The sequence below is a fragment of the Gamsiella multidivaricata genome, assembly GCF_025024155.1.
Source record: "Gamsiella multidivaricata strain RSA 2152 chromosome Unknown BC939scaffold_22, whole genome shotgun sequence".
Lineage (NCBI taxonomy): Eukaryota > Fungi > Mortierellomycota > Mortierellomycetes > Mortierellales > Mortierellaceae > Gamsiella > Gamsiella multidivaricata.
The window spans coordinates 276,988-291,777 of record NW_026251730.1 but is presented as its reverse complement, the minus strand read 5'-3'; the positions used below and the strand labels follow the sequence as shown (position 1 = coordinate 291,777).

Sequence of the window (14,790 nt, the reverse complement as noted above, 5' to 3'; positions counted from 1 at the left end):
CGTCGGTGTATCCATCAGCTCATACACTCGCTCCTCCTCTTCCTCCTGTGCAGCCTCGCCTCCTTGGCCCTCTCGCTCCTTTCCCACCTTCGGATCAACCTCCGTTTCCTCTGAAGCACCCTTGGAGGATGTCCCATCTGCTTCCATTAATTCAGCCAGAGTAGATGCTGTACCCTTGCGAGCCTTCTTGGGTGGGTGGTGTTCAAACTTCCACATCAATCGTGCCTGCTGCTCTTGCTGCTTCAGTATCTGTTCCTCCATTTCTTCCAGTTGCGCCTCCCAGGCCGGGTTGTAGCACGAATCATCTCCCAAAACCAGGTTGTGGACCGTCATGCAGGCGAGAATCCAGTTCCGAGCATTATCTTGACTAGCAGTGTCGTCCTTCAATTGCACGCGCATTCCTAGTAGACTAGGAAACCGTGCCTTAAGACTCTTTTGACAATCCATGGCCCTTTTTTGGATGCGGCTGAGCGTCTCATTGAATTTCCTCTTCGCTTCCAGATCGTCCGCCTCCTCTGCAACGTCTCCATCCTGGTGCGCCGAACCTCTTGTCGTCACATCGGCCTTGGTCGTTTTCTCAGCAGCCGCGTGACCAGCATCATCTTTGAGATGCTCTCCTCTGATTTCCGATTCTAAAAATGGCGGGACCACATTCGTGCCTGGTGCGAAACTACTATCGGCCACCATATATTCGCCTTCGTCAAAGAGTGTCGAATGATCCAGGGTGAGCTGACTTGATTCTAGCACTCGCTGATCACTCCATCCGGCCGGACGAGTCACTTCTGAGAATCGGATCCGCGTGGTTGAGTCGCACACGATTAAAATGTTGTATCCAAAATCCCGCTTGAGGTATGCTGACTTGACTAGCGTTCGCTGACGTGCTCCTGATCTCTTTTCTAAAGACGTTGACGACTCGGTCGCGGCCTTCTCTGCTTGATCTGTGAGTTGCGTTGATGGCAGCGCTTCTTGAGAGACACCCATCAACCGGCTTCGCTTTTCTGTCCGCCGGAGCTCCTCCGCTTGTTCCTCTGTTAACGTTCTGGCCAAGTCTACAGGGTCCAATGCATTATCAGCTTCTTTGTTTTTGTTCGTTTTTCTGGACACCCTTGTTTTCTTATTGGATGCTGTTGAGGTGGGAGTGAACGGGTCCAGCGCGGACTCTGTATGCCCTGATAATGTTGAAAGTCTGAGATTCTGATCGAGTACTGAAAGTGACGATGCTGATGCCAGCGCAGAGGGATGTAGTGGTATGAGGTACTCGTCCGTGTTCTTGAGTAATGGACGTGACACCAAGAAGACGTTCATACTAGAAACAATTCCCACCGCATCTGTGATACCGCCTTGATTTGCAGTCTTCTTTCCGTTGTTGCGGTTCGATGAGGTGGCGGCGGGGGTGGCGGCAGAGTCGGTGGTGTTGGTGGTGGAACTAGCAATATCTTTGATCCTAGCCTTAATGGTCCGCTTTTCTCCTGGACTTGGCCAGCTAATGACATCGAGCGAGATATCCTTGAGTGCCTCCATGCACCGCTGTGTACACTTCATAATCGTTCCTTCGGAAAGTCCAAAGATTTTGCTCGCCTCCCCAATGCCTGCGTCCTTGCCATTGTGTCCTAACCTCCAGAGTGTAATCGCCAACTGCTTCTCAACGCTTTCCTGCCCATTGTTGGAATGATTTTTGAACACCTGGTGCTGTGACAAGACCGAGGAGACAATGCTCAGGAACACCGACTTGGACACCCTTACGAATTCTAGATAGTCGGTATCCGATCCTGTGCGCCTCAGATTCTCATAAACCGCTCCTGTCCGTTGCTGAGGTGTCTTTCTCGGCGCAAAATACCGTTGCTTCTCGGCCGCGGCCTTCATGTGGGCGGTGGTGGGATATAATTCCTGAAGAATCTCTTGTGTATTGCATCGGAAATAGTGAAGTAGGCTCGGAGTGAGTCCGTTCAGTTTGGTCTTGATGGCCTCGTCTTGAGTGCTGGCGTATTCCGACTCCAGTACCTGACGCTGGTTTAACAGCGCTAGCAACTTTTTGCGTTCCGAAACCATGGGCGGATTGATTGTGCCGTCCTCTCTTGCTTGGATAAAAAAGTAAGGTGGTAGGTGGCAATAGATTGAGGTGTACACCTTCTTCAGTCGGTGCAGAGGTACGGAGCTGAAAGGACAAGCAGAAGAGGGACACGATTCAAAGGTGTTTGGATGGAAGACGAGCGAGGTAAGGAACGATGCGATTGGATGGTGGATGGAGGAGGATTTAGAAAGGTGATGGTGCAAAATAGAGTTAAGGGAGGCGGGTTGGGCGGAAAAGTTGGGCATTGCGGTGCGTACACACAGTAGACACATCTCTTTGTTCGTTAAGGGTTTTTGATTTATCGCTGGTGTAACCAGGCGGTGGGTTACACGGACCCACACGCGTCCACTCCACACTTCACAGTCCTCTTTTCCCATCTCTCTACTGCTCTGTCAACCAGCCATCCGACTCCTCAGCCATGGCCGACATCCTGCGTCTCTTCTATCTCGTCGAGGGACAGTCCACATCGAGAGCATTCTCAGTCAAGATTTCCTCAACGGACACAGTCGACGACCTCAAGGAGAGCATCAAAGACACAACGACTCTTTCATTTGACGACATAGATAAAAACAGCCTCACTATCTGGCTCGTCTCGAACCCCGAAAATGACGACGAGCCTGTTGTCACGCTTGACACGCTGGCCGAGAAGGGGGAGCTACTTCCAACAACTGACATTTTCGAAGCTATTTCCAGAAGGTCTATCTGAGGACATCATCTACATCATTATGCAGCGGCCTCCACCGGGTAATTCATTCAGCTGCTGTGCCTATCACGGCCATGGCCAAACAAATGAGCTCGTTTGACACGCGTGAACAGGCAAAACGTGACTTCATTCTCTATAGTCCACGTGTCACTCCCGACTCACGTCGCCCCCACCTTCCGTCCTTTGATTCAGTGTAAGTGTACCGGCAAACGGCTAATATGCACACCACTACCAAGGGTCACGACGACTCCTTCCTGTGTCCGATTAAGCCCCTCGCCGAGTACCTCCGACGCATACAAGGCCACGATATTGATGTTCCTCACCTCAAGGACCCGTTGATACAACATTGCCCTCTCCTGCGCAATGTCAGGGATCCTGGAGGACATATAGGAGCTGAGCGCATCAGCAATCGCATCGCCTGTATCAGCCGAAAGCTCTCCTTGCCAAAGGCTGCTAAGCTATCTGAGGCTCGCGCGATCGGATCCACGGCCGCCTATAACGGAAAGGCAGCCACTAGATCAGGTACAGCCGGACACCCGGCTGGCTCCTGTTTTTATTTAACGAAGAAACCCAGATCAATAAACACCATCTTTCTTTCTCGTTAACTCACCATTCCAAAGTACTGCCTAACCGCCGCACCGCCATCAAGTGAGGTACACGTGTTGACGATGTTGTTATATATGGCAATTGGTCCTATTCTCGCCCTATTCGACAAATTTTATCGATTGAATGCCGCTACCGCGACCGAACTCACATCGGTGGCTCTTTCTTAATTCTGCTCTGGATTCACGTATATGGCCCTAGTCCGAAGGATAATAGCTGGCAGAGTCGAATAACATGAAGACTCAAGCTTATTATCTGAGGGCCAGGACCATATATGTCCCACCCACTTTTTCCCACCCTGGTTCACTTCTGCACTTCCTGGCTCTCCTTTGAGAAGATAGTAGGCATTCAGGGTACACGAGCTCATTTTTTCCTCACGGGTAGTTTCTGGACTTTTCGCGTTTTATTCCAATATAAAAAGATAGCACAAAATGGTCCTTGGACCTGAATTTAAAACATGTGGTGGCATGACGAGAAGCTACCAATTTGACGTGCTCGTTCCTCTCTTTTCTCTCTGTTCTCTCTCTTGCTCTCACCGTTATCTTTCTGCCTCGCTCTCTAATCTTCACTCTTACTCTCGTCCGTTTCCTCGCTGCACGCCCTACAGCACCTCCTATCCGCACCAATATGGAGAAGCTATCGATCTTCGACGTCCCCCTTCTCAAGGATGAGGTCACTCAGTATCTCTCCAATCGCGACCTGGCGCATTGCTCCTGCGTTTCCAAAAAGTGGTCCACCTGGTTTATGCCCACTCTCTGGCGTACCCTCGACTTTGGGTCCTCGGATTTCAATGAATGTACTCTGCAAAAGCACCACGATCACGTCAAGACAATCCTCCGCCTGAGTATCGCTCGCCTGGCCATTGACGACTTTCTACTCTCCAATCTCTGGTCCTTGGAGGTGTTCTCTCCGCGGCATGTCTCTGGCGGTTATTCAATCCTAATGGAGATGTCTAGTTTACGCTTGTTCTTGGGAACTACTCCGACTGTTCTACGAACACTGAAGCTCGAACTCTGGCTCATCGATCTAAGCGTTCGTAAACAGCTTCTCAAGGTGCTACAACGACTTCCACAGTTGGAAGAACTTGACCTCACTTCTCGTCGATTCCTCTACCCGCTTTTTATACTGCAACTTTTCCAGGCCTGCAGCAACCTCGATTCATTGATTCTACGCGTCAGATCCTGCCATACTATACTATATGAAGACGAGTATCTCCCTGAAGCTCTGAGAAAACAGGACGAGTCCACCAACCGTGACATGGAGCAGATGCCAGAGACCCAACTGCGAGAGCTGGGGCTTTACGTACCGTCTTTTGGGCACGAGCTCGCCATCCTGCCTCTGCTCCTAGCACAATGTCCACACTTGCAAGTCTTTCGACTGGGTGATCTGAAGATCATGGGAGATCTGAAGACCAAAGAAATACTGGAACAGATCGTATCTGTATTTGAAGACGACAAGTGTCCAAAATTGCGGGACCTTGAACTAGACGGTGTTCTAGGCAAGGATACCGAAGAACTGAACACAAGGTTTATACGCTCGCTCGGACGAGAAAGCGGCGATGACTCCCTCAACAGCAACGCAGGCGACGTGGAGAGACAATGTGGGCTCGGGTCCATAACAGCCAAGGGTACTACGGCCCTAAAAACATTTGTGATGGCCCTTACGCAACATCAAGCCACTACATTGACGTTCATGTACATCATCCACTGCCGCAACACTCGGCTGACAGACTTTGTAAGTCTTGTGAGCAGCCTTCCGAAACTGTATACCCTGGCCATCACTGTTAACTTGCAGTCACAGAACGGTCGTACTCCGGAAGAGGATCTGGCGCTTCACAAAGGGTGGGTCTGCCTTGAGCTGAAGCGATTGGCGCTGTATTACACCCTGAAACGTGGGACTGAGGTTGTCAGTCAAAGGTGTCCAAGCGAGGAATTGCAGAGTCGTTTCATGCATTATGTCTTTCCGCAGATTTCGCGGCTTTCGGGGCTGGAGGAATGGAGACTTGGACGCGATGTTGAGCTGTTGTGTTTATCGGATGGGTTCCTTGGTTTGCTGCCGGGATTGAAGAGGCTGAAGTCATTGACATACATCGCTCGCTCGAAGAACTCCATGGATACGGCGGAGGCAGAGTGGATGATTGAGAACTGGCCGAGACTGATCCATGTTGCGTTACGGGGCACTGACCGAGATGCTTTATCGGAGACGACACTGCTGGCGCAAGAGCGATTCATGGCTACGCTGAAAGAAAAAAGACCATGGGTCCATATCGAGTAGGGCTGTGTGCAAACGGATTGCGACCGTCTCAGTAAGTTACTAGACCGTGATTCCTCTTACGGCATGATACTGCATGATCAGCACACTTCGTCTTGCAGGCGCTTTGCCCAAACCAACAATTATATAGCACGTATGAATCCGTGAATGTACAACAATCATCCCCTGAATAATCTCTACTCCGACCTTGTCCTTAACGTTTTAACTGCTAAGAAACTACCCGTAAGGCAAAAATGAAGTAAATTCTACTCTTGCGCCGTGAATGTCTACTATCTTCTTTTGTTTCGCCAGGGACGTACCCGCACGCAAAGAGTTCACCCTTTACGTTCAATTATCCATGTCCGCAGCTAATTCCATCGACGCACTTCGTGAGCAGCTGGCTCAAATGACCGAACAGCTGGCTCGCCTTCAAGAACGCAACACCACTGACAGAGATCCTCAGATCAAGAATCAACGCCCCAGCACTGTCTTTTATCCTTCCGAAGCCGAGGCCCGTCGGTACCCTCCAATCAAGCCTAATGACCCCTTCTTCCTCTTCAAGCACAATATCTCTGATGAGGAGCTCTGGGAGCTGTTCCGAGCGTACCCCAAGAACCATGCCGTGGGGTATGAACCACCTAAGATACCAAATGGTATGCACAGCTCTTCAGCCCAAAAGGCCCACGATACCCAGCTTCGCATGATCCAGAAACGGATCGCTCACCTCACACGTTCAGTGGATCTCTTCCTGCACAAAATTTGGCCCTTGGAAGGCAAGGAGCACCTCGACGCCGAGGAAATGGTGGAACTGTGCTCTACGTTTGCCATCCTCATTCGCGACCAACTGGCAGCGGTTGGAGGCAGGATCACTGCCATGCGCATGGACAACCTCCGACCCACCCAAGGTGCCTCGTTCAAGCAAGATCCTCCGACATGGTCGACCCACACAAAATCCAGGACGAGATCAAATTCATCAAGACTCTCACGAACGCACTCAAGCCCGGCAAGAGTTTTCAACAACAGCAACACCGACCCGACACTCCGACGGACAATAGCCGCACCAATCAGCAGGATCCGCAACGGGACCAGTACTGTCGGGACTCGAACTATACACACCGTAACGGCAACGACAACCGCCAGTCTTCTTTTCACAAGGAAAACAACAGAAGACGGGGGCACAGCTAACAGCGAGGCAGGGGCGACAGCAGAAGGCGCGATCGCTTTTCAGAGTCGGGAATCGTCTCGCGCGATTCTTAGGCGAATGGCGGACTGTTACCGACGACCCCAACATCCTGGCAACCGTCCGGGAGGGATACAGAGTACCGTTCGAGATGCGCCCACCAGTCTCAACGATCCATCCGCAACCACACCCTCTCTCCCAGGAGGCAACAGCCAGCATGGACAAAGAAGTATCGGATTAGTTGACCAAGGGAGCAATAGAATTCGCGAATGGGCCCTGCTTTACAAGTCCAATGTTCGTTATCCTCAAGAAGACAGGGGACCTTCGACTGGTTCTCAAACCTACGAGCACTGAATCAATTCCTGCCCACACGGCACTTCAAAGTAGGAGCCATTCAATACGTTTGCCATTTAATAAAACCTAAATGATTATTTGACTCCTATAGAACCTGAGCGATGCCTTTGTCCGTGTGCCGATCATCCATCATCACGACGTTACCTTCAGTTTCAGTAGCAGGGTCAGATTTATCAATTCAAAGTCCTCCCGTTCGAACTATCACTGGCACCCCTAGTGCTCACAAAGGTTCTCAAACCCCTTCTTCGTTGGGCCAGGCAGAAGGGCACCAGGAGTATCGGCATACCTGGACGATCTAAGTGTCGCGACAGCCACGGAGGAGCAGTCTCTCGAGGCCACAGAGATGGTGCTGCACAAATTGAAGAACCCAGGCTTCTTAACAAAAGACGCCAAATCCAGTCTCACGCCTTTGCAGAGCCAGCAGCACTTAGGATCCGAGATCGATACGAGCTTTATGACGCTGAAGGTTCCAGGCAACAAGGTCCGCGACGTACGACGCGAGGCATCCAAGTTGGCCAACAAGGGGGCATGCACAGTGCGCTAGCTCTCGTCGTTCATCGGCAAGGCTATTGCCATGACTGCAGCTGTCTTTCCAGCACGCCTCAAAATTCAACACTTGCAGACCGTCAAGGCCCATGCGCTGAAATCGGGCTCATCCTGGGAGGGCTCGATCTCTCTTCCTCAAGCAGCAACAGAGTTACTTCTCTGGTGGTGTACTCACCTCCAACAATGGAATGGACTATCGTGGACTGCGACCAACCCACAGGCGGAGATCTACACGGACGCATCGGATTCAGAATGAGGCATCGTGATCAACAATCGCTCCTACAGCGGCTCTTGGCCACCACAGTAGCGATCCCACCACATCAACTACAAAGAATTGTTGACAGTCTTCATCGCCTTACGGCGACCAAAGGTCCGAGGACGGGTGAAGATCAAAGGACGCTTGCGGAAGGTTTAATGCAAAATAGGGTTTAGTATAACTCGCCCCAGTTTTTAACAACGTTCCCCCCCGCTAGTGGTAAATCAGGTACTAAGTGTTTATCGTTTGTGTGTATTCTCTCCATTTCCTGGCGTCAAAGGCAAATTCCAGACGCAGGACTCTTGCCGCCAACACTCCTGAATGATCGCCCTTTGAGCACTCGATATCGTCTCGACCATCATGCTGAGTGTTTAATAAGGATATCATGTTTACATATTTTACGCTTGAATGCGTTTTGCGTTCATCGGTGTATTCAAAGTCCATGGCATGTTCACTGGTGTGCTCATGTGTATACACACTAAAGGTCTTATTTAGAGGTTTACGAAGACTGAGAGAACTTTGGTTTGAGGATCAAGACGATGACAACTGCTACCAAGATCGTTGCAATTACCCACTTGATCCTCAATCTCCACGTATGTCGTCCACCCAACAACCTCTTCATCACCGATATCTCACTCCTCCGATCATCCTCCCCCTCTCCTGTACCACTCTCTCTTCCTCCTGGTTCTCCTCCTTCAGTCTCTCCGCCCTGCTCAGTCGTATCCTCACCACCTCCTGCGCCTTCACTCCCATTTCCACTCCGGCCTCCATTCCTCTGTACTGCAACCGGATCGGTAAACGATCCCTTCTTATCATCCGGGATGGCCATGAACAAATCATCCAGCCTTACACACATCAACATCAATGCCGTCTCACACTTCTCCCCCAACTCAGTAAAGATCTCCAACCGCTTTGACATGGCTGGCCGATCGAGTGCACGGTTCGCGGGACGTCCAGGACGGTACACCGCCACGATCCGCCCCGTCGTACCAGTCAGGCTCTCTTCTCGCAAATGGTAGCATCCAGCCTCTTCGTCGTCTTCTTGGTCGGCGGCAGTGGCAGCAGCGGATTCTTGTTCGCGAAGGGTTGCGGGATCGGAGGGTGATGGATGAAGTCCATCGGGTGTGGATTCTGAGGATATGGAGATGCGGACGTGTTCGAGAGCGATAGTATTGCTGTCGTGGCGCTCAGACGAGGGCAAGGGTGGTGTTGTGGTCCTTCCAAAGAACGATCCGAACCAATTATTCCCCACTCGATTGATCGCCGACTGCTGCTGCCCCGGCACTATCATCGCTCCTGCTGCTGCCGCTGCAGCAGCAGAAGTACTTCCCCCTACCCCTCTCCGTCGAGGTCTTCCCGATCCAATTTTCCAACAAAACCTCCTTTCGTCCGCCACGCGGAAACTACACCCAACCAACCGATTCACCACGGGTCCACCAATCCTCGTCCTCCCATGCTTCCATCGCCACTCCATAATAATGTTCTTCAGCTGCCTTCCAAAAACAACCATCTGAAGCGCTTCGGTGCCCCACCAGATCCATCGAGAGGGGTGATTCGCGGCCACGAGGGCCAAGGCCGGGATGAAGTATGGGTTTGAGGCTGAGGAATGGGTCGAGGAAATCGCGGTTCTGTCGGTATGCTGTGGTCGTATGATACAGAACTTGAGTTCATTTCGGTACTGCTGTTGCAGCTGTTGTTGAACGTTATACTGGGCCGAGGAAGGAAATGGGCCACGTTCTTGCTGTAGCTGTTGGTGAAGATGCGCTGCTGCTATCGTGGGCGATTGGGGACGCGAGAAAGAGCCGTTGACTGGGACGCTTAACCAAAAATCGAAAAGAAACGGGACTGAGGATGAGTCTTTGATGATATACGTTCGTATAGGGATTGGTTCGAGGGAAAAATAGTGCGGGAGGATCGTGTGCGTCGGCGAGTATGGTGGGGGTTCCTCTGTTGAGATGAAGGAAGGGATATGGCTCAAGGTGAGTGGAGGAGGTATCTGGGGTTGCGGGGTTGATGATGATGTTGCTAAGGCTGGTTCTTCTGGGGTTAGGGGTATTGGCTCCGCGGAGGGGGAGAGTATCGGAGTCGAGGGATTGGTGTTGGCTGTGTGCTGCTGTTCTGCGGATGTGGATGCAGGGGATCGATGGTCGTCTTGTTGCAAGGGTCCAGGCCGTACAGGGGAAGGAACAATGCTGAGGTCTGGCTGTGTTGTCTCGGTGTGGTCCTCTGCGACAGTAGCAGTGCAGTTGTCAGGATGGAATTGTGATTGTTGGGCGCTACTTTCATCACCATTGTCATTGTCATTGTCATTGTCATTGTCAATGTCAATGTCAATGTTGATGCTAAGGTTGTTCAGGATGGGTTGATTGTGTGCTGTACTCTGTAGATTCCCACAGCTGCTCGTTGACTCTGCCGTGCTGGTGGTGTGCTGTGGTGTTGACATGGTAGATGATTTGCTTGTGGAATGCTCCGAACAAGGGTCTGATGAAGCTGGGCGCAGAGGGCGATGGGAGATTCCACGAGGGATTCGGCTGCTGCTATGGAGGGGAAGGAACCGCTGCGATCGTTGTGGGGAGGAACAGAGGAGAAGACCCAGGGAGGGGGGATTTCAAATACGTCAGAGAAAATGAGAAACCAGACGGAGAACGAACCGAATGGTTGCACCATGCCATCTGTTTGTTCGTGTTTTCCCACCCTTATGAGAAAAAAAAAGTGGATACCATTGCTCAGCGTACATTCCGCCGCGTCCATCTGGAGGAAATATGCCAAAAGAATAAAAATGTGGGGTAAAGCCCATGCACACCGTCAGTGGACCCTCCTTTCGATTCCGAAGAGAACACAAACCACTCGCCTCATTTAGCTTGTCCTCCTGTTGCCCTTTGTAGCCATGGGATTATCATTTCCAGCGGGGACAACAAAGAAACAGAGATATAACACTTGTTAGAATTTGAACTGATCGAGAGTGGAGTACTCGAGATGGAATAGAAGCAACAGAAAAAAAGGAATGGAGATGGATAGGGACGATGGGAGGTGTGCGGCCATTGTTAGAAAAGGTATCTCAGTGCAATGCAGATCATATCTTGGTGGTCTAGAGAGAGGCGTGGAGGTGCCAAAAATATAAACACGCGTAATTCTATGGGGTAAGGAGCGCCCATTGAGACCCATGTTCGCGACATTACGGAGATGGGCCATCTGAGACAGAGATGGACCTGCCTGGGATGCGGATATAGCCTTGGTTCGACATAGTGAAGGTATTGTCCATGGGCCCATGGAAATGGGGGCTCGGTTCTTGGGGTGAGGGGCGCTCGGGGAAAGGAGAAGGGTCTTATCGATAAAGGCTGCTGCTGTTTGCCCGGCTGCTTGCGGTGTCGACGCGTTTTGGTGGAGAACAGGAGCAAGAGATCTCCACCCCTTCCCTTTTATGGTTTTCTGCGAACAGGAAAGATGGTCCAATTGAACCGAACTTTAAATAAGGTGCGGCCATGTGTTGTCGTGCACAGCTGGTTCGTCGGATTCTGTATCAGAAACGTACCTTGATCTTATCGAGTTTCTGTAGCGTTGCTAAACCGCTCTTGAGCTTTATCGCACAGCCCATATACTGGAGGCTGGGATGAGCTCCCCTGGGGAGGGAAGCACGAAGGCGTTTCAAAGACAGCCTCTTCAGCATTTTCTGGATCCTTTCTTCGCGTAAGATAATGCCAGTGTGTCTTCCTCTAGGGCTAGGTTGGACTTTAGGAACCGCTTGATCATATTAAATTCTTTGAGGCCATCGGTCCGGTTCTCTAATTCGTGTAAGTCATTTGAAGTGCATAATAGGGAGGCTCAGTTCAGTTACGGAGGGGGTCAAATTTCGTGCATCAGTGGTTTCGTCCCAGATTCAAGACGCCGGAAAACACATGGTTCATACATGGCGGACGTTTCAAGCTAGGGCCTGTAAGGCTTCTCGAAATCGATACAGTCGAATAACAACGGCGCAACGTTTGATGTCCAAGGACCTGTAAAACAAAGACGTGCAGATGCTTTAGATACCGTGCAAAGACAGATACAGAACTAAAGAAATGGTCGACGGACATCGTTGGCTTCGGAGAAGGATGAAAGCTGTCATCTTGACCCCGCATCAACATCCATCCGTTTCTGCAGCAGAGATAGAGTGTCTGAGCGACAATACCACCACACCTCAATGTCTATCCTCAGACATTGCTGTTGGTCCATGCGCTTTAAGGGGCCGTAAAGTGCGAGTGCGTTATGCTGTGGCCAGAGCAGCGACGCCAGGGAGTGCATCACATGGGTCAGTGAGTAACTGTCCGTTCTCACGCGTTGTCGTTTTCTCTTCTGCCCTCCACTCGCTCGTGGCATACATACTACACCCTTCACGTACGTCTGCCTTGTAGTCGTTATCGGCGTACCTTCCCCCTGCCCACAATACTTTTGCCTGAGCCATCCTTGTTCTGTAATGTCTGGTTTCTGGGAACCCGCCTACATGAAGTAAACCTTCCTGTTTCGTGTGCTCCGCGAGCACGACAATCCTTCCAACGGCCTGTATGCAACCAACCCTGATGCCGGACTGACAATCGACCAGTACATACTCAGAGAGACGGAGAACGTACCATCTCAGTACATCTCGACAACCAAAGATTTAGAGATAGCTCTAGAGCGGGTCATCCGCGAAGAGTCTGTACTGGTAGTCATCAGTTGCCAAGACCTAGATGGCGACGTACAACTTTTCGATATTGAGTCCAGTCCCATTCCCATTTCTGATTCCGCCAGGCCCATAGAATCGAATCGCAATGAAGTGCTGCTCTATCCGCGTGTGAATTCTAATGCTATGCGAGCTTATAGCTTCGAGAACTTGCTAGAGATCAACGAAGGCGCTTTCTGGACGAACAACATTGACCGTCTTCTACACAATTATGAGGAGTGGATCCTTGAAAACGCTGTGTTGGCTCAAGAGGAACTCTCCTGTAGTCACTGTCACGGCCGAGGCCATGATTCTAGTCGTGGGCATTATTGTTTCGAACTCGAAGATACTTGGTGGTAGCGACAATCACGCGGGACAGCAATACCGTGGATGAGCCTCCTTGGTCTGCACAATGGTTTCGGGTGGCACCGCAGAATCCCACGTTCTGGTCTTCGATCCAGCTCTTACATCACAAGTGTGGCGAGGGTTGTCGAGTCAAGCTTCGCCAACGACCTTATTGCTGTAATATTGTGCCTTACAAATAAAATTGTAAAGATTTCAGTGCGCTATCGTTGAGATACGGTATTTCGAGGCGCCCTCGAAACAAGATTTGATTTCACGCTATTCGAGCTCTCAGCTCATGCTGGGCATAGTCTTGGGGCCGATGTATCAAGTAATGGTAGTTACTTACCGGCCCAATTGGTGATGCTAGACGTGGAGATTCTCAAGAGAGTCGACGCGTCTTTGATATCCATTCCCATGATGCAGAAGAGGGCTATGGCACGCCATCAAGTATCCTCAGAATAGACTATCCTGGATTGTTGTTCGAGGACCTCGATTATGGACCCCACCTGGAATAGAGGGGTGAGGATAGGAGTATTCCTTATGTTTTTGAGATTAATAAATTAAAGTTTTTACTACTTGCACTCTCGACCTAAAGCTCAATGAAGTATGTTACGGTGGACCCTTACACCGACCAAATCATCGCAGCAAGAGTATGGGCGAAAAAAAAAAAAAAAAAAAAAATGTGTCGTGGTAAAAGGGAAAAAAGTGGGCACTGGTCAATGGAAAAAATGTGCGCGTTGGTGAATGAAATAAAAGTGTGTATTGATAATCCCATATGCTGCACCCCTGTCAATGGCATCAACATCAACAAAGACGGCGTGAACATCCGGCGTGAAGTGAATACTACGTGGACGAGAGAAAAAGTGCGGTTGATAATGAAAAAAAGTGCTTGTGGTAACCAAGCGTTACTTTCAAGATCAACAACCTGACCTATACGTACAACAACTTATAGTGCGAGATGATGAAGACGATACACGACTGGTGTTCCACCTCAGCAACCGTAAAATCGCAACGCCCATGCTCTGGTATATGAATGGAAATCAGCTACTGAAGAGAGCCTGCGATCCACCATTTATACCCAACATCTAGCGCTTGATGACGGGCCAAGGAACGTTACTTTTGAGCACGAAGGATGCATCGAGCATATGCCCAACCACACCATACTAAAGTCTTTCGTCATGAGATACGAGAGGACCACGGTCAAGGACTTGGTTGATCGTTTGGAAGTCCCTCCGACACCGCTCTCTGACATTGACTCTGAGGACACTGTCAAGGTGTATGGCGAAGATAAGGTGTGGGAGCTGTTCGACAATCCTACTGGCCTTGATGACCCCGGAATCATACCATTCGACTCTGTGGAGCACTTGCAAGCCGTGGACAATTTGTACGCCACCTTGAATGCTGCCATTAAATCGATTGCTACCCGAGGAGGAACATGTATTGCCCATATACATCCAAGCATTTATCATTCACGCCGTCGCATTCTTCCCAGAGCTAAAGCTTAGACCAGATAAGGAGATATCAGGTGCACGAGGCAACGGAGCTGTCTACTACGATGTGCAGTGCAGGGCTGATTCTTCCAGCATAGTCGCAGTAACCTGCGCACAAGTCTTTTCATGTGCAGTTGCTCAGAATATGGTTCAGCTGGACACGACATTATTATCAAGGAAGTGCAAGTTTGAGGACGGCGCCGACGATGACAGCACTACAGCTGTATCCCATGGTGTAGCATCGACTGCGGTGAGATGGCAGTTCATCCAGCGCACCATTGAGAAATGAGAGAAAACAGGATACAATCAGCCAT

General features: G+C 50.5%; 5 protein-coding genes across 5 annotated transcripts; 3 read left to right on the top strand and 2 right to left on the bottom strand.

Moving 5' to 3' along the window:
* Nucleotides 1–4,004: 4,004 nt before the first annotated feature.
* Nucleotides 4,005–6,682, top strand: BC939DRAFT_475887 (uncharacterized protein; the record flags this gene model as incomplete). The annotated part of the gene is made up of 5 exons (XM_051558544.1): nucleotides 4,005–5,111; nucleotides 5,172–5,218; nucleotides 5,940–6,254; nucleotides 6,291–6,532; nucleotides 6,585–6,682. 5 exons carry the CDS (start codon nucleotides 4,005–4,007, stop codon nucleotides 6,680–6,682), a joined length of 1,809 nt encoding a protein of 602 aa, XP_051413701.1.
* A 998-nt stretch (nucleotides 6,683–7,680) lies between these two features.
* On the top strand, nucleotides 7,681–8,047 carry BC939DRAFT_447198 (uncharacterized protein). Its single transcript, XM_051555059.1, has one exon. It carries the CDS (start codon nucleotides 7,736–7,738, stop codon nucleotides 7,961–7,963), a length of 228 nt encoding a protein of 75 aa, XP_051413700.1. The 5' UTR covers nucleotides 7,681–7,735; the 3' UTR covers nucleotides 7,964–8,047.
* Nucleotides 8,048–8,345: 298 nt separating this feature from the next.
* BC939DRAFT_116451 (uncharacterized protein) lies at nucleotides 8,346–10,655 on the bottom strand. The gene has a single exon (XM_051549963.1). The coding sequence runs from the start codon at nucleotides 10,404–10,406 to the stop codon at nucleotides 8,463–8,465; it is 1,944 nt and encodes a 647-aa protein (XP_051413699.1). The 5' UTR covers nucleotides 10,407–10,655; the 3' UTR covers nucleotides 8,346–8,462.
* BC939DRAFT_447196 (uncharacterized protein) lies at nucleotides 10,543–11,569 on the bottom strand. Its single transcript, XM_051555058.1, has 2 exons — nucleotides 11,496–11,569; nucleotides 10,543–11,392 (listed from the first exon to the last, which is right to left on the bottom strand). The coding sequence occupies exons 1-2, from the start codon at nucleotides 11,556–11,558 to the stop codon at nucleotides 10,904–10,906; spliced, it is 552 nt and encodes a 183-aa protein (XP_051413698.1). The 5' UTR covers nucleotides 11,559–11,569; the 3' UTR covers nucleotides 10,543–10,903.
* A 2,562-nt stretch (nucleotides 11,570–14,131) lies between these two features.
* BC939DRAFT_475884 (uncharacterized protein) lies at nucleotides 14,132–14,765 on the top strand (the record flags this gene model as incomplete). The annotated part of the gene is made up of 2 exons (XM_051558543.1): nucleotides 14,132–14,423; nucleotides 14,446–14,765. The coding sequence occupies 2 exons, from the start codon at nucleotides 14,132–14,134 to the stop codon at nucleotides 14,763–14,765; spliced, it is 612 nt and encodes a 203-aa protein (XP_051413697.1).
* Nucleotides 14,766–14,790: the final 25 nt, after the last annotated feature.